This window comes from Dipodomys ordii, unplaced genomic scaffold, assembly GCF_000151885.1.
Source record: "Dipodomys ordii isolate 6190 unplaced genomic scaffold, Dord_2.0 Scaffold154, whole genome shotgun sequence".
NCBI classification, from domain to species: domain Eukaryota; kingdom Metazoa; phylum Chordata; class Mammalia; order Rodentia; family Heteromyidae; genus Dipodomys; species Dipodomys ordii.
In genome coordinates, this window is record NW_012267370.1 from 790,427 (window position 1) to 813,328 (window position 22,902).

The following is a 22,902-nucleotide window of genomic DNA, read 5'->3' on the forward strand; positions in this document are numbered from 1 at the left end:
TTTGTTCCAGAAATTGAGGCATTCATCACAGTTGGAAAGCACATACTTGGCACTGGGAAAAATATATTTCAGCCCTTCTACTTACTAGCCTTGGTGGAAAAAGGAGAGCCTCTTCAGCTTTGAGAGGACCCGTGTTTGGGAGTCGAAGAGTAGGTAGGCTATTGGGATAAATTTTCTTATTCTCTACTTCCTATGGGATGAGAATAAAACCAACACCCATTCCGGGTGAGGGTGTTCATCAGAATACCTCGAGGATACTGATTCAAAACAGCCAGGTGAATGTCTCATGCAACTGTGAAGGTAAGCTAGGAGGAATTACTTGCTGAGAACAATATATTCTGCAAATATCAACAACTTTGCCATTCAGCATTATGCTACAAGGGCTAGCCCCTTATCTTGCCCAGCACCCTGCAATAAATTTATTCTCTTTCCCTATTCCGCATCTAGAGCTAGACTGGTCACCCATCTCAGAATCAGAAAATTGAGGCCCAACATTTAGGTCCAGAACATTCTTGAAGTTGCAGCTTAAGAATCTGGCCTTTGGCTATCTCATCTCTAACCTCTTTTAACAATGTTTGCCCTTCTTTATAGGGAAGCTGTAAGTCTTCAGGCCCTGTTCTTGCTCAGCCTTTCTGTTAGCACAGCCTCAATTCTTGTCATTGGTAGGAGTTTTATGTCACATTCCATTATCCTTCTTTCTTTCTTTCTTTCTTTCTTTCTTTCTTTCTTTCTTTCTTTCTTTCTTTCTCTCTCTCTCTTTCTTTCTTTTTTTGGGTGCAGGTGCAGGGGCTTGAACTCAAGGTCTGAACACTCTCCCTTTGCATTTTTGCTCAAAGGCTGGTGTTCTATCACTTGTACCACAGTTCCACTTCTAGCTTTTTGCTGGCTTATTGGTGATAAAAATCTCATGGGCTTTCTTGTCCAGAATTAGCTATGGACCTTGATGCTCAGATCTTAGCCTCCTGAATAGCTAGGATTATAGGCTTGAGCCACTGGAGCATAGCTTCACATTTTATATTTTATCCATAATTCTAGAATCTATAAGGTTCCAGAAACCGACTGCTCCCTCCCCAGTCTGGTACCATTTAAAGTGTACAGAACCAGATATAACCTAATTAGTAACAAGTATCCATGGTGTTATTCACTTATTGCAAACATGTATACCTTTCCCTGGGAAAACAATGAACTTTTAACATTCCATACTCTGCTGAGAGTGTTAAGTAATATACCATATGTAAATTGAGCAAGCTTTCTAATACTCAGAATATTCAGTCTTTGCGAAATTTACCTGCCCTTACTCCTCTCCAGTCTTGAGCTTAAACATGACCTCAGCATTTGGCTAAGGAAACTGAGTCACTCCTTTCCAAATCCAGATTCATGTGCTTCTGAATGGAGCCAGTGCACACGAATCTCAAAAGGCAAAAGGTCTCGATATTCCCTGGTACCAGGGAATGCCAAGTGTTTCCAAGATGGGGCACCCCGGGGGTTGTTCCCTCGGCCAGGACAGTCATCGGCGGGGCGGGGCAAGGGGGCTTCCGGGGCGGCAGCCACCTGGCCCGGCCCCCTCCGGCCCCGCCCGCTTCGCCTCGCCGCGGTGATTCACTCCCTCCTTCGCCCTGGGGGCTCCCTTCCCGGCCAGACGGCGGGTAAGACGGCTGGGTGTGCAGCGTCCTCGAACCCACGAGCCAACGAGCAGTTCCTCTGCGCTCCTAGGGACACTAGTCCACACCATGGCGGATTCCGAGCGCTACTCGGCCCCTGGCTGCTGGACAGCCTGCACCAACTACTGGCGTACACGAAAGGGACTTCTTCTGTTCGCTGAGATTGTGAGCTTTCCGGGGCAAGCTGCCGGGGTGGGCAAAGGCTGGGCGGGGTGGCTGGACCACGCGGTACTGGACGATCAGTGTGAAGCAGCCACGTGGCCAGAGCGTTCAGCAGTGGGGCACAGGTTGGGTGGGTTCGTGGAGGAGACTCGAGACTAGGGGTGCAGGGGGAATCGGTGTATTTTTTTTTCTGGAGAAGGGTAATGGTGGTCGGAAGCTGGTGGCACACGTGAAGTGATCTGCCTATAACTTATGCAGGGAACTTGGTGAGGGGAAAGCCCAAGTGGCCTCACTAGTGAATTCAGCAAAGGGGCTCTCCTGGGGGGCTGGGAAGTCGGGGGGCCTCCCGTGGCAGGGCGTGGCACGGCCTGAGCACTGGCGAGCGGGCTGGCTGCGTGCCCGTGGGTGGGGCCTGTTGGGGTGGGGCCGTGAGTGCTAGTTCCCCCCCTCAGGGTGGGGTGCCCCACCCTTTGCCAGTTTTTCCTCGTCCTTTTGGAACGGTGGGGCGGTCCTCAGCTCTTTGAGTGGCTAGGGAACCTAGGTTTCCCGCCCTCAAAGTGGGCGCTGCCCTTGACTCACTTGGAAAAGGGGTGCGGCGCCTTTAACGGAGCCTTGTCCCTCCAGTGTCTGTCTCACCGCTCCCCAAGGGGGTTGCCGAGGGAACCGCACGTCCCGCCCCCTCAAGGCCTGGGAGCTGGCGCCGGCGGTGTTCACAAAACACCTGGCAGAGCCACCCCCTCGGGCTGCTCATAATCATGGAAGGGAAAAGGGAGCTGCAGGCCCTCAGCTCTGTTCCTTACCTGAGTGACCCTGGACAAGCCACTTAACCTCTCTGTGACTCACTTTTCACATCTGTAAAATAGACACACTAATAATAGTATCTTTCTCATTAAGTGGCAGTGCCTGTGAATGAATACGTATAAAGTTCTTAGGACAATGCTTGGAGCACTGTGAACGCACAAAAAGTGTTTAGCAATCATGGTGTGTCATTTTCTCAGTCCTGGCAGACATTTGAAAAGTGGATTTTTTTGTCCCCTGTGCTGGAGATAGAATCCAAGGCCTTATGCATACGGGGTAAATGCTCTACCACTGAGCTTCAGCCCCAGCCTTGGGAAGTGGGTTTCATTTTTTTTCCTTGTAGACATTTGAGTTTCAGACCCTAGCTTCCTTTTCCCCAATTACATCACCCCAGGGAGCTGACTAAGTCCCTCTCCTCTCATGTCTTCCTTGTAGTTGTTCTGCCTGGTGATTCTGATTTGCTTCAGTGCCTCTACATCAGCATATTCCTCCCTGTCGGTGATCGAGATGATCATTGCTGCTGTCCTGTTTGTCATCTATATGTGTGACTGGCACACCAAGATACCATTCATCAACTGGCCCTGGAGTGTGAGAAGGGGACCAACAGTGGCTAGGCTGGGCAGGGGCCTGGGCCATTGGGATTATGTGGGAGAACTCTGAGTGCTGACAATCCTCTTTTCCTTCCTATACCTTATAGGATTTCTTCCGAGCCCTCATAGCTGCCATCCTCTACCTGATCACCTCCATTGTGGTCCTTGTTGAGAGGGGAGGCCATTCCAAAATCGCTGCTGGGGTAATATGGATGGGGAGGCATCTCTAAAGCGCAGGGAGGAATGTTTGAGGATCCTGGATTATTTCTGCCTCTGCTTCTGTAGAAACTCTGTGACCCACAGCAAACCAACTTTTCTCTCAAGGCCTGCAGCAAAAGTCTGACTTCAGTCATCATTTATCTCCCAAGATCATTTGTGATAAAATGCTCTCCCTTGTCAGACTAGGAGACTTATGTGGGAAGCACAAACAGGTGGCCCCTTTGTCAACATGTTAGGCTACCATCTGCTAGAACATTGTCTGAGTTGTGCCCCCCATGTGTCAGGCACAGTGTGGCTGTCCTTTGTTGAGAGGTACTAGGGAGAGGGGAGAATGAAGCCTCCTGGACTTTCCTTGGGACTCTCTGGCTTTTTAGCCTGGGGCTGTAGCTCCTATCCTGTGTAGGTCCACCATTTAATCCATTCATTCCCATCACCTGCCAGGTACTGGGCCTAATGGCTACTATACTTTTTGGGTATGATGCCTACTTCACCTTCCCTCTTCGGCAGCAAAGACACACAGCAGCCCCTACTGGTAAGTGTGTGTGTGTGTGTGTGTGTGTGTGTGTGTGTGTATTGCTGAGAGAGGAGGGAAAAGGAAAGGGATCTGTGAATAAGGAGCATGAACACCAACTTTGGCCTTTATTGGCATTTCTGTTGCTTGTGCCTATAACTATCATAAGTATCAGTAGTCTTGCTGGGGGTCGTGGCTCATGCCAGTCCCCAAACTGAGACTCGGAGGATGGAGGTTCAAAGCCAGCCTAGACAGCCCGGCTCTTGCAGCTCACGCCTGTAATCCTAGCTACTCAGGGGGTTGTGATCTAAAGATTGTGGTTCAAAGCCATCCCCAGCAAGAAAAGTCCATGAGACTCTTATCTCGAATAAACCACTCAGAAAACTGGAAGTGGGCTGGGTGCTGCTGGCTCACGCCTGTAATCCTAGCTACTCAGGAGGCTGAGATCTGAGGATCGAGGTTCAAAGCCAGCCCGGGCAGGAGAAACCGTGAGACTCTTATCTCCAATAAACCACTAGAAAACCGGAAGTGGCTCTGTGGCTCAAGCGGTAGAGCACTGCCTTGAGCTGAAGAGCTGAGGGACAGCTCCCAGGCCCAGAGTTCAAGCCCTACAGCAACTAAAAAAAAGCCAGCCTAGGCAGAAAAATTGGAGAGGTTTCATTTGTAATTAACTAGCAAAAAATGCCATACCAGAGATATGACTCAAGTGGTAGAGTGCCAGCCTTGAGCAAGAAAGCAGGGAGAGCTCAAGACCCTCAGTCCCAGCACTGGCACAAAAATAAGTATTAGCATTTCTATGAGTAAAATGGGCACATGAAACTAACTAATGCTTTCTTTTCCTCCTGCAGACCCCACAGATGGTCCCGTGTAGGTGAACTTCACTCACTGCACTCTGCAAATCACTCCTCTATGGAAAAAACTCCTCTCATTCCCCACAACACTTCCAGCCAAGCAACTCTCCAGCCCCCTGTTATGGTAAAAGTGCCTTTATTGGGAGGATTTTGTCTACCAATCTGTCAATCAACCCTCCTGGGTGTAATCACTTTTATGTGTATGCCCAGGCCCCCTCCCTTCTGCCAGCATCCAGAAGGAAACACCAGTTCTGCCCACCTAAGCTACAAAATGAGGGAGGTGGGTATCTCTGATTTCTGAGTGACCCACTTCAAATAACCTCAGTGTGAGAGATGGGCTGTAGAGGGGCAAATAAATAATAAATGATTGTTAAAATATGTCATGAATAACAATCCTTTAGTTAAATTTGGATAAATCTCAAGCCTCAAAGGTGTGTGTGTGGGGGGGAGTAGCTGTGTGTCATGCCTGTATTCCTAGCTAATCAGGTAGCTGAGAGCTGAGGATTGCAGTTTGAAGCTAGCCTGTCCAATTAACCAGCAAAAAAGCTGGAAATAGAGCTGTGGCTCAAGTGGTAGAATGCCAACCTTGAGCACAAAAAGCTAAGGAACAGTGCCTTGCCACTGAGTTTAAGCTCCTGTGCCTGCAAATTAAAGGGAGGGGAGTAGAGGTGGCAGGAAAGGGGGAGGTAGGATGGCATTTATGACTTAGTCATCATCTATGCTGACTGGAGAATGGAGCTTCCTCCAGGATTGACTGTGTTCAGGCAACAATGCAGTTCTTGTCTCTGGCCTGGCGAATCATCCCTGGGCCAGAATCTCCTGAGAGTGGTGGGGCTGGGGAGTTGAAGGTGCCAGCCGCAGTGTCTTGAGTAGCCTTGGGCCTGCACAGGTGTGGGGGCAGTGGGATGCGTTCCCCTAGGAAGAGACCATCATCCTCAGAGGATTCGGAACTGGGGCTGGAGGGCGAGCTAGAGCAAGATCCCGAGTCTGATCCTGATCCCAAATCACATCGACGACGATGGCGACGTCTACTTGGATGGTGGTGGTGGTGATGGTGGTGGCGGTGGTGGCGGTGATGTCGGGTGGGAGCCCTGGGTGGGGGACTACGTGGCCTGCGGCGCTGGGCTGGGGGTGCACTCAGGGTCCTCCGTGGACCTCCCTCAGACACCAGAGGATCTCGGAAGCTGACACGCTGTGTACTTTGACGACCAAAGGTACTATCCTCCGGGCGTTGGTCAGGTTGTCCTGGGGTCTCCATAGGTGGTTCTGGAGGGCCTCGGAGCCCCAGCTCAGGCATGGAGTGTCGGTGTGGGGCCCCTCTCAGAAATTTAGGGGGCTCCTCATGGCCTACAGCTGGAATAGGAGAGATGGGGCCATCCCTGTATGTGCCTGATCTGGCCTCTCTCCAGTGGGGAGGCTTCCTCTCCCTTGCCCCAGTTCCCCAGGAATGGGAAGTGAGGCCAGGGACAGGGATGAGCAGGGAGATAAGGAGCACCAAAAGTTTGAGCCCTGAGTGAAGGTAGGAAGATCACCTAGAGCCAGGGAATAGGGAAGTGGCTTCGCCGGAAGGGCATATATTTAAATGGAGGCGTGGCCCACTGAGTGGATGTAGAAAGGAGAAACTTGAGCTCAAGCTGGGACAAGTTGATGAAGGGTCCGGTGGTAGAGGAACTCGGACCTAGGGCTCACAAGGCAGGTTAGGGCTGGAGAGTTGGCCAGGAATGGTGTGGGAAAGGAGGCGTGGCAAGAGTTTGGACGGACAAGCTAAACGTTCTGGGTCTAGCTAGTGAAGGGGAAGGGCTGGGCGTGACACTCACCAGGAGTGGCCTCAGTACTGGTGCCTTTGGTAGCGGTCTCTGACGCCCCCTCCTCAACTGGGAAAGAGGCAGTGGACCCAGTGAGCGGTGCGGTGACTGTGCCTGCACTCCAGCTGCGCCGGCCTGATCCTGGAGCAGTGGTCTCTGACCCAAGGCTGCAGGCTCGAGAGCAGAAGATTAAACCACGGCGTGGCAGGAAGGGGCGACCCAGCAGGGCTCGACCACAGCTACTACAGCAGAAGCAGCGATCTGAGGCATGCCAATGCTGGCCCTCATAGGCCATCTGGCCCTGGTCCAAGCCTGTGGGGACCAACACAAGGGAAAATTGAGGCAGAACCCACAAGTATGAACCCACCCATCTTGAAATGGGGCTTTCCTTGGGAATAGTTGGGGAAACTGAGGCAGGGTACTCTGATATGCTACCTCCACCTTCCCAAACAGACTCCTTCTCTGGAGAAAGCTGGAAAATTGAGGTTTGATTTTCATTTCCTGGTTCCCCATCTTCCTTATCACCTGGAATACTGGCTGGTAATGTCTCCCAGCTCCTTTCCTTTCCCAGGGTGCCCCTTCAGGAGTGGGGCTGGGGAGTGGACTCTAACTAATCTACGCCACACTTAGACATTAAGGAGTGCTTACTTCAAGTAGACGGTAGTAGAAAGCTGGGCCTGAAGAGGCTTGGGTGATGGGGGCAAGGCTTACCCCCTGTAGGACAAGAACTTAGTGGGATAGAAGTAGGGCTTAGAAGGTAGTGTGTTGCTAGAAGGTAGGACCTTACCTAGGCTGATGGAGAACAGTGGAAGAGAGACTAGGGAATGGCTCCAAGCCATAGAGGACTGGAATCAGAAGGTGCTGTGCAGGTGGTAGGTATAGGCCTGAAGTGGTTGCCTACTGTTGTGTGAGTGGAACTTAAAAAGTATGGCATAGCCAGGCAGGGGTGGCTCATGCCTGTAATCCTAGCTACTCAGGAGGGTGAGATCTGAGGATTTTGGTTCAAAACCAGTCCAGGCAGAAAAGTCTCTGTGAGTCTCTTATCTTTAGTTAACCACTCATAAACCAGAAGTGGTGCTGTGGCTCAAGTGGTAGAGTGCTAGCCTTGAGCACAAAGAGGCCCAGAGACAGTGCCCAGGTCCTGAGTTCAAGCCCCTCAACTGACAAAAAAAGTATAGCATGTAGCTGGGCACTGGTGGGTCATGCCTGTAATACTAGTTACTCAGGAGGCTGAGATCAGAGGATCATGACTTGAAGCCAGTCTGGGAAGAAGTCCATGAAATTTTTTTTTGTAGGTCATGGGGCTTGAACTCCGGGCCTGGGCGCTGTCCCTCAACTTTTCAGCTTAAGGTGAGCACTCAACCACTTGAGCCACAGTGCTACTTCCAGCTTTCTAGTGGTTTATTGGAGAATAAGAGTCTCATAGAATTTCCTGCCCTGGCTGGCTTTAATTGCAATCCTCAAATCTCAGCCTCCTGAGTAGCTAGGATTACAGGCATGAGCCACCAGCACCCAGCAAGTCCATAAAATTCTTGTCTCTAGCTAGCAAAAAGCCAGAAGTGGGTGTGTGTGACTCAAGGAGTAGAGCACAGCCTTGATCAGTAAAAACCAAGCAAGAGTTATAGGTCCTGGCTGGGAATGTGGCTTAGTGGTAGAGTGCTTGCCAAGTATGCATGAAGCCCTGGGTTTGATTCCTCAGTACCACATACACAGAAAGCCGGATGTAGTGCCAGTTCAAGTGGTAGAGTGCTAGCCTTGAGTGAAAGAAAGCTCAGGGATAGTGTCCAGGCCCTGAGTTCAAGCACCAGGACTGGCGTACCCATAAAAAAAGACAGTATATGGTAGTTCAATGGTAGAGCACCTGCTTATTGTGCTTGAGATGATGGATTTGGTCTCTGGTACCAGGGGGAAAAAAAGAGAAAGAGAAAATGAAAGACACAGAGAGAGGCATAGCTATGTATGCTTGGGGCCTGTGATACTGGGAATAGGAACTGAGATTTAAAGGATGGGGCTGGGGGGTGGGAGAAGGATGAAGCCTGGAGAACAGGAGGACTCCTGATGGGTGGGGCTGTGGCCCTGCTCATGGACCCCTCTGAGCAGTTCCATGATGTTCACCCACCAATGTGCTCTCCACAGCCATCACAGTACTCAGCATGGCGGGCTTCATAGCAGGCACAGCAGTGGGGCCGGCTTTGACGCATGACATAGCGCTGTCCTCCAAGCGAAGCTTCACACTCGAAACAGCAGAAGTGACCCATGTGCCAGTGCCGGCCCTCAGCCTCCGTGCACTCCGGGGAGAAGATGATCTGCAGGGCACAGATCATCTATGACTGTCAGAAGAGCTTGACCCTGCCCCTCCTCCACTCCCACTCTGGCCAGGAAGGCACAAACCTCATCACAGGCTTGGCAGCGAGGGCGCAGGCATTCAGCATGGTGCCGCCCACAGTAGACTTTGCCAGCATGATAGAAGTAGATGAGGTCAACAAGCAGCTCCCGGCACGTAGTGCACACAAAGCACTGTGGGTGCCAACAAGCTCCCAGGCCTGCACGACTGGCAAACACTGCAATGTCCCCACCTCCGATCTGCTTCCCGCACTGCCAAATGATAGACACCATCACTATTACAAAGATGGTTCAATGGATTGGGGTCAGTGTCATACATGGGACTTCCTTGTGATGGATCTGTGTGTGTGTGTGTGTGTGTGTTGTGTGTGTGCTAATCCTGGAGCTTGAACTCAGGCCCTGAGTTCTGTCCCTGAGGTGCTTCTTTTTTATGTCAGTTGTGGGGCTGGAACTCAGGGCCTGGGCACTGTCCCTGAGCTCTTGCTCAAGACTAGGACTCTACCACTTTCAGTTTTCTGGTGGTTAATTGGAGAGGAGTCTCACGAACTTTCCTGCCTGGGCTGGCTTTGAACTGTGATCCTCAGATCTCAGCCTCCTGAGTAGCTAGGATTACAGATGTGAGCCACTGGTGCTAGGCTTTTTGATGAAGCTTTTTGACTAGCTCTACCTACAGGGAAATTCTGATATTCCTACCTGTGCGGAGGTGCTTTAGAGACTGACTCAGCTCGTGAGTAGGGGGAAAGCATAGATACAGGACCTGTCATAGAGCAAGCTCCTCTATGGGTTGGAGCAAATATAGAGACAGGCTAAACCCAGTGGGGAGCTGTGAAGATAATTTCCACCCTCAGAATCTTAGCGACAAATTTTACCAAACAATTAAGTTCTAAGGATGAGCTGCGGCCAGTAAAGAAGGCATTGGAAATAAATCTGCCCACTCTCTGTGTGCACATGTGTGTACACATGCATATGCTGGTAATTGGGTTTTAACTTAGGGCCTGGCACTATACTTAGCTTTTTTGTCAGTTGTGTGGCTTGAATTCAAGGCCTGGGCTCTGCCCCTGAACTTTTCTGCTAAAGGCTAGTGCTCTACCACTTGAGTCATAGGCCTACTTCCGATTTTTTTGTGCTTAATTGGAGGTAAGAGGCTCATGGACTTTCTTGCCCAGGTTAGCTATGAACTGTAGCCTCTTGAGTACTTAAGACTATAGATGTAAGCCACCAGCATCTGCCTAAATCTGCCCACTCTGGAGGACTCTAGAGACAAGATTTGTCACTATAAGTCAGTTATTTTTTTTCTTTTTTCTTTTGTGGTGCTGGGGATGGAACCCAGGTCTTCATGTATGCTAAGCAAGCCCTCTGCGACTGAGCTATGTCCAGAACTGACCTGTGGGTCAGTTCTTAAGGAAAAGATCTGAACAAGGACTGGGAATACGGCTTAGTGGTAGAGTGCTTGCCTAGCATGCATGAAATCTTGGGTTTGATTCCTCAGTAGCACATAAACAGAAAAAGCCAGAAGTGGTGCTGTGGCTCAAGTGATAGAGTGCTAGCCTTGAGCAAAAGAAGTTTAGGGACAGTGCCAAGGCCCTGAGTTCAAGCCACAGGACTGTAAAAAAAAGACCAAAGAAATATCCCATGACATGCATCAACTGCAAGCATGCACGGATGGGAGGAAACCACAGATAAGATAGATCAAGGCCTCCTTAGACACAAAGTACACCCAACTGTAGGATGACCTAAAGAATAAGTAATATTCATTAGGAGGCCCTAGATATAATGTACTAGGGCTTCAGTGGCAGGCTCCAGTGGCCATGGGCCAGTGCTTCAGAGTCCTCCCTTGCAGAGGCCTTCTGTGGCTCACCTCTTCACAGATGGCCCCAGTGATGGTCACTGGGAAGATGCGTACGGTGCCACGCCCCAGATTCTCCCGCTTCCGTTGCTGGCTGAAGGCTCTGAGCTCTTTCTTCTCCTCCTCTTCCAGAGCTGTGCAATATTGTGCCTGGAGAGAGGAAGGGATCTTCCCAAGGTCATCTTTCCTTACCACATTTACTTCTAGGCCTTTGTATAGACAGACTGTGCCTCTTGCCTAAAATGCCCAACTCTCACCTCTTCTCCCAATGCCCAGTTGTGGGTATGTCAAAGAATGTTCCTTGGTGGCCCTTTCCTGTCCAGATCTCTCATCTTGGCCCAGCTCCTTTCCTCCTGTGACCTTGTTCTGCTTATTTCTTTCCAGCTGCTCAGCATGTGCCCAGGCTGTGCCCTGGACTTGGCATTCCCTTCCTGTCTTCTCTCCTTACCTCACTGTCATGTGGGGGCAGCTGGTGCAGCAGCTGCTTGATCCTGTATTTCTCTCCTGGACTGTTGACATAGGGGACCTTGTCTTCTGGAAGGCAGCTGAAAAACTGGTACACCTGGGAGGATGTGGGGTAGGGTGGGAGAAAATAACTGAGGTTTGGGGTTGTTGTGATACATATGAGAAAATTAGTTATCTGAAGGGAAGTGTCTAACTCCACCCTCCTTCGTGTGTGTGTATGTGTGTGTGTGCCTGTCACTTTTGGCTTTACATCACACTTTTTGTTTGTTTTTGAACTGTATTTATTTTTGTCAGTTGTGGGGCCTGAACTCTGGGCCTGGGCGCTGTCCCTCAGATCTTCAGCTCAAGGCTAGCGCTCTACCACTTGAGCCACAGCGCCACTTCTGGCTTTTTTTTCCTGCTTATGTGGTGCTGAGGAATCGAACCCAGGGTCTCATGCATGCGAGGCAAGCACTCTACCATTGAGTCACCTTCCCGGCCCCAACTGTATTTTTTGTCTTTTCTTTTTTTGTTTTGGTACTGGGGATTGAACTCAGGACATTGCACTTGCTAGGTAAGCGCATTGCCACTGAGCTCCATCCCAGTCCAACCATCACATTCTTGCTCTACCACTTGAGCCACAGATCCACTTTTGGCATTTTGGAAAATTGGAGATAAGAATCTTATGGGGCCAGGTGCTGGTGGCTCACTCCTGTAATCCTAGCTACTCAGGAGGCTCAGATCTGAGAATACTGGTTCAAAGCCAGCCCGGGCAGGAAAGTCGGTGAGACTTTCTTTTTTTTTGGGGTCCAGTCGTGGGGCCTGAACTCTGGGTCTGGGCACTGTCCCTCAGCTCTTCAGCTCAAGGCTAGTACTCTACCACTTGAGCCACAGCGCTACTTCCGGCTTTTTTCTTTTTGCTTATGTGGTGTTGAGGAATCGAACCCAGGGCCTCATGCATGCAAGGCAAGCACTCTACTACTGAGCCACCTTCTTAGCCCTCAGTGAGACTCTTATCTCCAATAAAGCACCAGAAAACAGGAAGTGGTGTTGTGGCCCAAGTGGTAGAGTGCTCACCTTGAGCTGAATAGCTGGGGGACAGTGCCCAGGACCAGAGTTCAAGCCTCATGATCTACAAAAAAAAAAAAAAAAGAAAGAAAGAAAGAAAAGAAAAAAGAATATTATGGATTTGTTTGCCTAGTCTGGCTTTAAACCACAGTCCTCAGCTTGCAGGTTCCTGAGAAGCTAGAATTACAGGCATGAGCCATCAGTGACTATTGGTGAAAACTAGGTGATAGCTAGGAGGGACCCGTTGGTAATACCAAAACAAACAAACAAACAACAAAAACTTTCAAAATAAGTTCAGGGCTGGGAATGTGGCTTATTGGTAGAGTGCTTACCCAGCATGCATGAAGCCCTAGATTTGATTCCTTAGTACCACAAACACAGAAAAAGCCAGAAGTGGTGCTGTGGCTCTGTGCTTGTCTTGGGCAAAAGAAGCTCAGGGACAGTGCCCAGGCCCTGAGTTCAAGTCCCAGGACTGAAAAACAACAACAACAGCAAAAACCCTAACAAATAAGTTCAATATAATAAAGTGAGGCAACTCTGAAGGACCACAAATATTTTAATATTCACAATTAGCATATTATAACCTGTAACTACATTTTTAATATGGAAAACAGGCAAAATACAAGGGCCTACATTACTGTTTATCTTGAAACTTAATGAAAATTAGTATATGTGAGTTCAACATAATTGCAGAATCTACATTTACAAGCCTCTGTCTCTGTCTCTCTCACTCCCTCTCCTGGTACTGTGTCTTGAATTAAGGACCTGGGTGCTCTTCTCTTAGCTTCTTTGCTCAAGGTAGGTTATCTACCATTTGAGCCACAGCTCTACTTTCAGCCTTTTGGTGGTTAATTGGAAATAAGAGTCTCAGATTTTGAGCTGGGAATGTGGCTTAGTGGTAGAGTGCTATGCTTAGCATACATAAAGCCCTGGGTTCGATTCCTCAGTACACAGAAAAAGCCGAAAGTGGTGCTTTGGCATCAAGTGGTAAAGTGTTAGCCTTGAGCAAAAGAAGCTCAGGGACAGTGCCCAGACTGCAAATTCAAGCCCCAGGAATGGCAAAAATGTTTCCAATTTTTTTTTGACTGGCTTGGCTTTGAACTGTGATCCTCAGATCTCAGCTTTCTGAAGGATTGCAGGCATGAACCACCAGTGCCCTGATTTCTTTTCTCCTTCTCTTCACAGTAAAACTCTTTGAACGTGTAGTGAGCATTCCTATGCATTCTACTTCCTCTCTTCCCATCCTCTCTTGACCCTAGTCTGGTTAGGCTTCTGGCCCCCACCTTGCCTTCCTGCATGGCTGTTAAGGTCATACAGGATGTCTACATTGTTAAAATCATTGTTCACATCTTATTCCTCTGTGGACTTGAACATCAGTAGCCTTGAACCTAGTTGGTCACTCCCTTTTCCTGGAAAGTTTCTTCCCTTGGCCTCCATAACTCTGCACAGGCCTGGTTTCCTTCCTTCCTTCCTCATTGGCTGCTCATTCTTTGTCCTTTATTAAAAAAATTACTTTACTATTATTATGAAGGTGATGTAGAAAGGAATTACAATGACTTAGTAAGCCAAGAGCAGAGAGACAAACAGCACATGGTCTCCCTGATATGCAGATGTTAAATCCAAAATGCAAGGAGATATGACAAAGTAAACAGGACTCGAGAAACGAAGGACCTCCACTCAATTTGTTGTATCATTTCTAAATGACTTCATGTTCTTGACCACATATATAGTATATATATATATATATGTATATATGTGTATATATATATATATATATATATATCACATATGAGGGGAGCTAGGAGGAGGACACACAATCAGAGGGAAACGGAGGAAAATATACAACAGAGGGGCCCATTAGCTGCACTGGACGTTGATGAAAATGAACTAAGCAACTCAAGGGCAGCGATGGGATGGGGGGAATGAAAGAGAAAGAGGGAATAGCTATACTAAGCAAAAGGAAAGAAATGTACATACCACCTGATGTGGAAGAAATAGCTGTATTGTCAAAGCTCATAAAATTCACAAACATTATAGTCCATGATAATGACAATTTGACTCATGAAGGTTAAAATGTGTTTGTGACTAAGTATCACTATCTCACAATACTGTGAAATTTGTGAAATTTATGTAATCACTTAATCTCAATAAAATTATTTTAAAAATTAAAACATAAAAATAAAAATTTACTGTTATTATGAAGGTGATGTAGAGAGGGATTGCAATGACTTGGTTCTCTGTCCTTTTGATTCCTCAAGTAGCTGACCCTTGAATATGAAAGGTTTCGAAGGCTCAGTCCTTTGCCCTTTTGCCTCTGCATTCACCCTCTTGGAAATTGTATACTACCTCTTGGCTGCAAATAGCATCTGTTGACTAAGGTGTCACGATGTCTATCTCTAGTCTTGGGAGCACTTTCTTGACTTCCAGGCAATGTAGCCCCTTAGATGTTTAACAAGAACCTCAGACTCTTACTTCTCCAGCTTGCTTTTGCCTTTCTCTCTGTGTCTCTTTTTAGTTCTGAGACTGGTACCTGCCACTTTCACTCATTGGCTAGCACTCTACCAATGGAGCCATGCTTCCAATGCCTTGTTTTTCTCATACTAGTGAATCCATCCACTTATTTTTGAGGTCATCTTTTCTTTTCTTTTTTTTTTTTTGGTTGGTCGTGGGGCTTGAACTCTAGGCTTGGGCACTGACCCTGCGCTCTTCAGCTCAAAGTGCTCTACCACTTGAGCCACAGCGCCACTTCCAGTTTTCTAGTGGTTTATTGGAGACAAGAGTCTCACGGACTTTCCTGTCTGGGCTGGCTTTGAACCACGATCCTCAGATCTCAGCCTCCTGAGTAGCTAGGATTACAGATGTGAGCCACAGGGCCCGCTTGAGGACATCTTTTATTCCTCTCTCACCCATCAGGAAAACCTCCTAGCTTTGCATTTACTTTTTTTGTGCCAGTCCTGGCTGGGGCTTGAACTCAGGATATAGGCATTGTGTCTGAGCTTGTTTTTTTTTTCTCAAGGCTAGTGTTCTACTACTTGAGCCATAGCTGGTTAGTTAATTGGACACAAGAATCTCAAGGAGGTCTGGGAAGGTGGCTCAGTGGTAGAGCGCTTGCCTTGCATGCCTGAGGCCCTGGGTTCGACTCCTCAGCACCACATAAGCAAAAAAAAGAAAAAAGCCAGAAGTGGCACTGTGGCTCAAGTGGTAGAGTGCTAGCCTTGAGCTGAAGAGCTGAGGGACAGCACCCAGGCCCAGAGTTCAGGCCCCATGATCGACAAAAAAAAAAAGTGAGAGTGTGAGGCCCTGAGTTCAAGCCCCAGTTCCAGCATAAAAAACAACAACAAAAATGGAATTAAACTACATTACTTCCACTCCCAGCATTGACTGGTGGCCTGGATAATGCAGTACTCTCTTCGCTGTATCAGCTGCTTCCTTCCTCATCCTTAGCAACTGTTAACAACATACAAAGGTCCTGTTAAACCATAAGACTAAACACATCCTCTTGTGATTTGGAGCATTCCTCCTCCTCATTCCAAATCCGTCCTTTCCAGAGCACCATCATCTTTCTGACCTCAGCTCCAACTGCTCTCCATTTCATTTTCTTTTCTCCAGCTGATTGGTCTCCTCTTTCCTTTTCCTTTTCCTTTTTTTTTTTTTTTGTGATGGTCCTAGGGCTTAAACTCAGGACTTAGGCACTGGCCCTGAGCTTCTTGTGCTCAAGGCTAGCACTCTACCACTTGAGCCACAGCACCACTTCCAGCTTTTTCTGAGTAGTTTATTGGAGATAAGAGTCTCATCGACTTTTCTGCCCAGGATGATTTCAAGCCATGATCCTCAGATCTCAGCTTCCTAAGTAGCTAGGATTATAGGCATAAACCATCAGCATCTAGCTCCTCTCTCTCTCTCTCTCTCTCTCTCTCTGTCTCTGTCTCTCTCTCCCCCCCCTCCAGTATTTCTGGTACTGGGGATCAAACCTAGGACATTGTATTTACTAGAAAAGCATTTTGCCACTGGGCTACATTCCAGCTCTCCCCTCCCTTCTGAACATATATGAAACACACTCCTTCCTCTGAGCCTTGGCATTGCTATTCCATTTGCCTGGAATGTGCTAATCTCAGATACCTGAAGTCTCACTTTACCATCTTCAGGAGCTGCCTTCAGGGAAGCTGAGACATCAAATTCTCACAGACACTTACGTGGGCACCCTATTTACAATTCTAGACTTCCCCCTCACTTCTCTTTTCTTCCCTCTCTCCCTTGCCTTCCTTGTTTTTTGATTCCATACTTCTTATGCCTTTTTATTTTTTAATTCATTTTGTTTTTGTTTTTTTTTGGGGGGGGTCCAGTTGTGGGGCCTGAACTCTGGGCCTGGGCACTATCCCTCAGCTCTTCAGCTCAAGGCTAGCGCTCTACCACTTGAGCCACAGCACCACTTCCGGCTTTTTTATTTTTGCTTATGTGGTGCTGAGGAATTGAACCCAGGGCCTCATGCATGCAAGGCAAGCGCTCTACCACTGAGCCACCTTCCCAGCCCTGCCTTTTTATTTTTTGCTGGTCCTGGAACTAGAACTCTGGGCCTGGGCACTGTCCTTGGGCTCCTTTTTTGCTCAAGTCTTGTGGACTTTCCTGCTTGGACTGGATTTGAACTGTGATCCTCAGATATCAGCCTCCTGAGTAACTAGGATTACAGGCATGAGCCACTGGTGCATGGCTCTTTATGCCTTTTGATAATGCCATCATTCATCCGTATCCATATCCTCAGGTTCAACCATTATGGGTCAAAAATACTTGAAACCCTGCCCACGTAATTGTAACCCCTTTGTATGGTATTTTCACAATAAAAATAAAAAAAGAAAACAACAAAAAATACTTGAAAAGCCCCTGGTGCTGGTGGTTCATGGCTGTAATCCTAGCTACTCAAGAGAATAAGATCTGAGAATCAAAGCCAGTATAGGCAGAAAAAGAGTCACATCTCCAATTAACTAGGAAAATGTAGGACTATAGGTGAGGTTCAAGTGGTAGGGCACCAGCTGTCAGCAAGCAAGTATACTGAAAGCTCAAGACCTTGAGTTCAAGCTCTGGTACTAATACACATGCATGTACGAACACACACACACACACACACACACACACACACACACACACACTTTTTAAAAGAAGCCGAGCATCTTAGTGTACATTCAGCATCTAGCCCTGAGGAGATTGAATCAGGAGGCCTAGGCTACATAGTGAATTCCAGGCCACTTTGAGCTACATAGTAAGGCCCCTCTCTCAAAAACAAGTGGAAAACAAACAAAAAATAATAACAAAAGGCTGGGTGTGATGGCTCACATCTGTATTCCTGGCTACTTGGGAGAGAACAGATGATTGGAATTCAAGGCCAGTCTAGGCAAAAAATTATCAAGACCCTACCCTATCTCTACCAATGTTTTCTCTATTACTGTTTCCCCAGTGCCACACATTATTCACTGAATCCATGGTGGTATGCACCAGTCATTCCATTTACAAAGGAGGCATAGATAGAAGGACTGTAGTCTAAAGAAGGCCCAGGTAATAATTTGAGACTATAACTGAAGAACATAACTAAAGCAATGCAGGACACTGGTAGCCCTGTGATCCTAGATACTCAGGAGTCTGAGATATGATGACTATGGTTTGAAGCCAGTTCCCTGGTCAAAAGCACCCAGGTCCTGAGTTTAAGCCCCAGGAAGGCACCCCCCCCAAAACACCCCCATAAAATGTAAAGCATTAAAGGTTGGAAGTATGGCTAAAGTGGTAGAGTGTCTGACTACCTAGTACAAATCCCTGAGTTCAAATCTCAGTACCATCAAAACCTTAGTACCCTCCTCCCCCACAAAAACTTTTCTGTGGAGAAAAATGAGGGAGGGGATAACAATGTTTAACAAGAAATATATTCATTACATTGCATAACTGTAATCCCTCTGCACATCACCTTTATGATACAATAAAATAAAAAATATAAAAATACAACTTTTCTGGACCATGTGAGAATCTAGCAAGAATAATTTTTTTTGGCAGTCCTGGGGATTGAATCAGGGCCTGGGCATTGTCTTCTGAGCTTCTTTGGCTCAAAGCTAGCACTCTACCACTTGAGCCATAGTGCCACGTCCTGCTTTTTCTGTTTATGTGGTCCTGAGGAATCGAACCCAGGGTTTCATGCATGCTAGGCAAGCACTCTACCACTAAGCTACATCCCAGCCTGAATAAAAGTTTTCAACCCAGAAGAGTTCTCTTACTAGAATCCAGCTATGTTAGCAAGATCTCAGGTCTCTAGCCACCAATGTTGTGAGAATTAAATCTGTTCTGTATAAACACCTCCCCCAAACATACATACATACATCCCACACATATGTGTACAAAAAGATTGCAAAATTTGCAATATATATGTACAAAAATTGAACTACTTCTGAACTACACCTCAGCCCATAAATAATACATGTATTTTAAGTATTATAAGTAATATAGCCAGGCACTGGTGGCTCACCTGTTATCTTAGCTACTCAGGAGGCTGAGATCTGAGGATCATGGTTTAAAGCTAGCATAGGAAGGAAAGTCCATGAGACATTTATCTCCAATTAACCAGCAGAAAACCAGAAGTGTTGCTGTGGCTCAAAGTGGTAGAGCATTAGACTTGAGTGAAAAAGTTCAGGGACATTGCCCAGGCCCTGAGTTCAAGGCCTATGACTGACAAAAACAAAATAACCTAAAGAAGATATAAAGTATATGGGAGGATGTGCTTGAGGTTGTGTGCATATACACTTGTATATCTCCAGGTTAAGGTATCTGTGAAGCTGGGAGCCAGTGTCTCATGCCTGTAATCCTAGCTACTCAGGAGGTTGAGATCTGAGGATCATAGTTCGAAGCCAGCCTACGCAGAGAAGTCTGTGAGACTCTTATCTCCAATAAACTACTCAGAAAAAGCTGGAAGTGGTGCTGTGGCTCAAAGTGTTAGAACACTAACCCTGAGTACAAAGATGCTCAGGCACAGAGCCCAGGCCTTGAGTTCAAGTCCCAGGATCAGCAAAAAGAAAAAAAAAAAGAAGAAAGAAAGAAAGGTATCTGTGACTGGTTGTTGAGCTAATTTCTTGAGGATACCAAAGGAAGATTGTAAAGTTATAGTTTCTTTGTTTTTCTTTGTGCCAGTCCTGGGGCTTGAGTTCGGGACATGGGCACTTTCCCTGAGCTTTTATGCTCAAGTCCAGTGCTCTACCACTTGAGCCACAGTTCCACTTCTGGCCTTTTGGTGTTGATTTGGAGATAAGAGTTTCACAGACTTTCCTGCCTGGGCTGGCTTCGAACCACAATCTTCAGATGTCAGCCTCTTGAGTAGCTAAGATTACAGGCATGAGTCACTGGTGCCCAGCTATTTATCAGCTCATATATTGGTTATTACTCTATTTAGGAATCTAATCTTCATATGAGAAGACATTTGTGTGTGTGTGCGTGTGGATGCATGCACGCGTTTGCACGCTTATATGCCTACTAGGGTTTTGTACAGGATAGACAAGAGCTGTGCCATTGAATGTCTCTGTTTCATGTTTTCTCCATTGCTATGAAACAGTGCTTACAGCAGTGTTCCACACTATTCACTGAATCAATGATGCGATGAATGAAGTTCTGGGATAAAGCCTGAGGTAGGGGCAAAATAGAGATGGAATGACAGACTGATGAACTGGTGATCATACAGGGCTCTCTGCATTACTCTAGAAAAAGACTTTCCACATGAATGTGCGTTTCCATGAGTGTCACTCACTGCAGAATGGTTACCTGCTCAGGTTTAAGGCCTGGGGGCACCCAGGCATACTCCTCAGAGGCACAGCCTGAATCATCATCTGAGATGGAGTGACGCTGGAAGTCAGAGATCAGCCGACACATGATGCGTTCCAGGTCCACAGGCACAGCATGCACGGCATGCTCCTCTCGTGGGCATTTGCAATGTTGACAGATCTTTCTGAGGAGCCACGATGGTATCAATTACTAAGAATTTTCTTCAATCAGACCTCTAGACAGCCCAAATCCAACTGAAAGGTGGCCCAAGGACACTAGAGTTGGGCCAGGGCTGACAGGAGGTGGGACTGAGAGCTAGGATCTTATTTGAGCCATGGGTTGTAGAACATAGGTTGTGTGGGGCTCAGCTTCTGGCTGATGGCAGGGCTACAAGAGCCCAAAGAACTGAGAGTAGAGGCTATGTGCCTGGACACAGGATGTGACAGGATGAAGCTGATTAAACAGGTGGAGTCTCAAGCCTAACTTCCTGCTCTGGTGTGTGTGTGTGTGTGAGAGAGAGAGAGAAAGAAAGACAGAGAGAGAGAGAGAGAGAGAGAGAGAGAGAGAGAAACTAATTCTGGGCAGAGAGCCCGAGAAGGGTGGGCCTCTGGACCTGAGATTGGAGTTCTAAATCTAGACACTTCCCCTAGGAAAGGCTTAGAAGTGCTTTGTGGGGGAACTCTCCCTGAAAGTGGCCTTTCCCCTGTGATAAGACTCTGAATGTGTGTGTGTGTGTGTGTGTGTGTGTGTGTGTGTGTGTGTGAAAGTGACTATCAGCCTGTGGGACTATGGTCTGTGATACTTTCTGAGACTCTTTTGGTGCCAATACTCAGGCTTGAAATCTGGGCCTGTACAGTGTCCCTGAGCTTCTTTGCTCAAGTCTAATGCTCTAACACTTGGGCCACTTGGTGGTAAATTGGAGTTGAGTCTTACAGACTTTTCTGTCTGGCTTGGTTTCGAACTATGAGCCTCAGATCTCAGTTTTTGAATAGCTAGGATTACAGGCATGAGCCACTGTTGTCCAGCCACTATCTGGGTCATTGAATGCAGGGTTTTAGTAGGAGGATAGGACAGTGAGTGTGGGAGAACTAAAAGTCTAAAAAGGAGGTGGAGGAGATGATTCCAGGGATGGTACTGAAAGCCACAGACAGAGGATGTTCCCAAGATCTGAGACTCAGAGATTTGGGGAGGATTCTTAGAATCGAGGTTGTGTCGTGAGTAGAACTTTCCTGGGAACTGAACGACTGGGAACGAGTCAGGTGGCAAGACCCTCAATCTGTGCTTGAGGTTCTTTTTCCTGTTGAGGTGAGTGCATGAACAGAGCTCAAGCCTAGAGGTGTGGCCTAAGCATCCCGCCCCCAAGTCCCCAGAGGGCGGAGCTCTGGCAAAGGTGAAGCCCTGGGGCCGGTCACTTACCTCCAGCCATGCAGCAGGAAGCCTGGGCACTGTTCCCTACAGGAGTTGCAAGGTTGGCCTCGGTCTGGATCTTCTGCCTCTGGAGGCTGTAGTGGGCGGGAGCAGAGCCCCAAAGAGGTGCCCAAGCAGGGAGGGAGACGTCAACGCCCTTCCCTCCACGCCCAAGCCCAAGACCACACGCTGGGGCCTGTCCCACTAGGGCAGCTCTGGGCAGGCTGAGACAGGGCTTAGAGTGTGGGGGAGGGGGACACAACCCAGCCAGAGGTGGGGCAGCAGAGTCCACCTCACTATATGCCCCTTTTGCAAGAAATTCAGCATTCTGGGGTTGGCTTGTCCCCTACGCCAGATCTCAAATACTTCCATCCATCAGAAAGAATCCCATACTCTTCCCACTAGAGCAGAGCCCCTAATCTGGACATCCATTCCCAAGCTTCATCCTGGCCTCTTCACCTAGGAGGGCAGTAGCACTCCAATTCCCTGGGGTAGGAGTCTGAGACCCTGTTCTTCCCTTCAGTAGTTCAAGAGCCCTCCCTAAAACCCCTGTTCTCCCCAATTTAAGAAACTGAAGATCTCCCAGGACCTCAGGCCACTCCTGCTCCATTGAAGAACCCCTACTCCAAGAAGCCTAGTCTTTACCCGTCATCCTAGGACTATTATCTCTTCTGGCCCACCAAACCCAGACCATTCTACCTAGGAAGGCAAAAATTTCCAGGCTCAGGTGGAAGCTTAACTCTGAGTCTCCAAATCTCAGTCCCTCACTCATAAATTGGGGCACTCGACCAGTGTAGCATTCCCATTCCTAAGTCTGTAAGTCCCAAAGATACGAAATCCCTTGCTTCAGAAGCTCAGGAGGTTCCTGCTCCTCCTGATGTCCAAACCCAATCTTTTGACCCTTAGAATCCTCTGTCAATTCACTGGAGAGGAGAACACACAAGGTCTCTTAGGGGGTGTTGATTAATGTGTTCCAAGATGTGACTAGGCAGCAAGAGCCACCGAATCCACACCAGATCCTTCAATCCATGAGCGTCCGCTAGTCCTAATGCCCACTCTACGAAAGCTGCGGATGGGAATTCTCACACCCTCTCTGGGACTCCTCATTGCTATCCCCGTGCTCGGCCCGCTTGCCTGGGCCTCAGTTTACCCCTGCCCCCATCCACTGCTGCCCAGAATCCTGCTCACCGCACGCCCAGAGCGGCGCCTCCGCGACCCACGCGCGAACATGGTGCGTCCGGACAGGGTCAGTCTGGGCCGGGTCAGGCGAATGAAGTTCTCCCCGCCGCCAGGACACAGCGCATCCGGCCTGGCAACTCGGTTCCGTAAACCTGACTCCGGCGTGGGAGGAGCCGCACCCCGTAGAGCCCGCCCCCAGGCCTGTTGGCTCTCGGCTGCCAACTGTGTCCTTT

At 48.2% G+C, this 22,902-nt stretch overlaps 2 protein-coding genes across 2 annotated transcripts; one reads left to right on the plus strand and one right to left on the minus strand.

Moving 5' to 3' along the window:
• The first annotated feature begins 1,565 nt into the window (after window positions 1-1,565).
• Window positions 1,566-5,170, plus strand: Plp2 (proteolipid protein 2 (colonic epithelium-enriched)). Its single transcript, XM_013032393.1, has 5 exons — window positions 1,566-1,826; window positions 3,057-3,209; window positions 3,319-3,414; window positions 3,872-3,962; window positions 4,790-5,170. Exons 1-5 carry the CDS (start codon window positions 1,731-1,733, stop codon window positions 4,810-4,812), a joined length of 459 nt encoding a protein of 152 aa, XP_012887847.1. The 5' UTR covers window positions 1,566-1,730; the 3' UTR covers window positions 4,813-5,170.
• A 208-nt stretch (window positions 5,171-5,378) lies between these two features.
• Window positions 5,379-22,803, minus strand: Prickle3 (prickle homolog 3 (Drosophila)). The gene is made up of 9 exons (XM_013032369.1): window positions 22,679-22,803; window positions 21,500-21,585; window positions 20,084-20,267; window positions 11,235-11,348; window positions 10,799-10,936; window positions 8,989-9,192; window positions 8,717-8,903; window positions 6,610-6,909; window positions 5,379-6,145 (listed from the first exon to the last, which is right to left on the minus strand). Exons 1-9 carry the CDS (start codon window positions 22,718-22,720, stop codon window positions 5,553-5,555), a joined length of 1,848 nt encoding a protein of 615 aa, XP_012887823.1. The 5' UTR covers window positions 22,721-22,803; the 3' UTR covers window positions 5,379-5,552.
• Between the last annotated feature and the right edge of the window lie 99 nt (window positions 22,804-22,902).

What these genes read in the sequence shown, in the direction of transcription:
- Prickle3 (XM_013032369.1), bottom strand. Translation starts at nt 22,720, where the DNA reads ATGTTCGCGCGTGGGTCGCGGAGGCGCCGCTCTGGGCGTGCG. An exon ending in CTGGGGCCATCTGTGAAGAG is followed by an intron (nt 9,193 to 10,798) that starts GTGAGCCACAGA and finishes ATCATTTGGCAG; the next exon opens with TGCGGGAAGCAGATCGGAGG. An exon ending in TGGCTGTGGAGAGCACATTG is followed by an intron (nt 6,910 to 8,716) that starts GTGGGTGAACAT and finishes TGGTCCCCACAG; the next exon opens with GCTTGGACCAGGGCCAGATG.
- Plp2 (XM_013032393.1), top strand. Translation starts at nt 1,731, where the DNA reads ATGGCGGATTCCGAGCGCTACTCGGCCCCTGGCTGCTGGACAGCCTGC. An exon ending in TTCTTCTGTTCGCTGAGATT is followed by an intron (nt 1,827 to 3,056) that starts GTGAGCTTTCCG and finishes TCTTCCTTGTAG; the next exon opens with TTGTTCTGCCTGGTGATTCT. An exon ending in TCATCAACTGGCCCTGGAGT is followed by an intron (nt 3,210 to 3,318) that starts GTGAGAAGGGGA and finishes TATACCTTATAG; the next exon opens with GATTTCTTCCGAGCCCTCAT.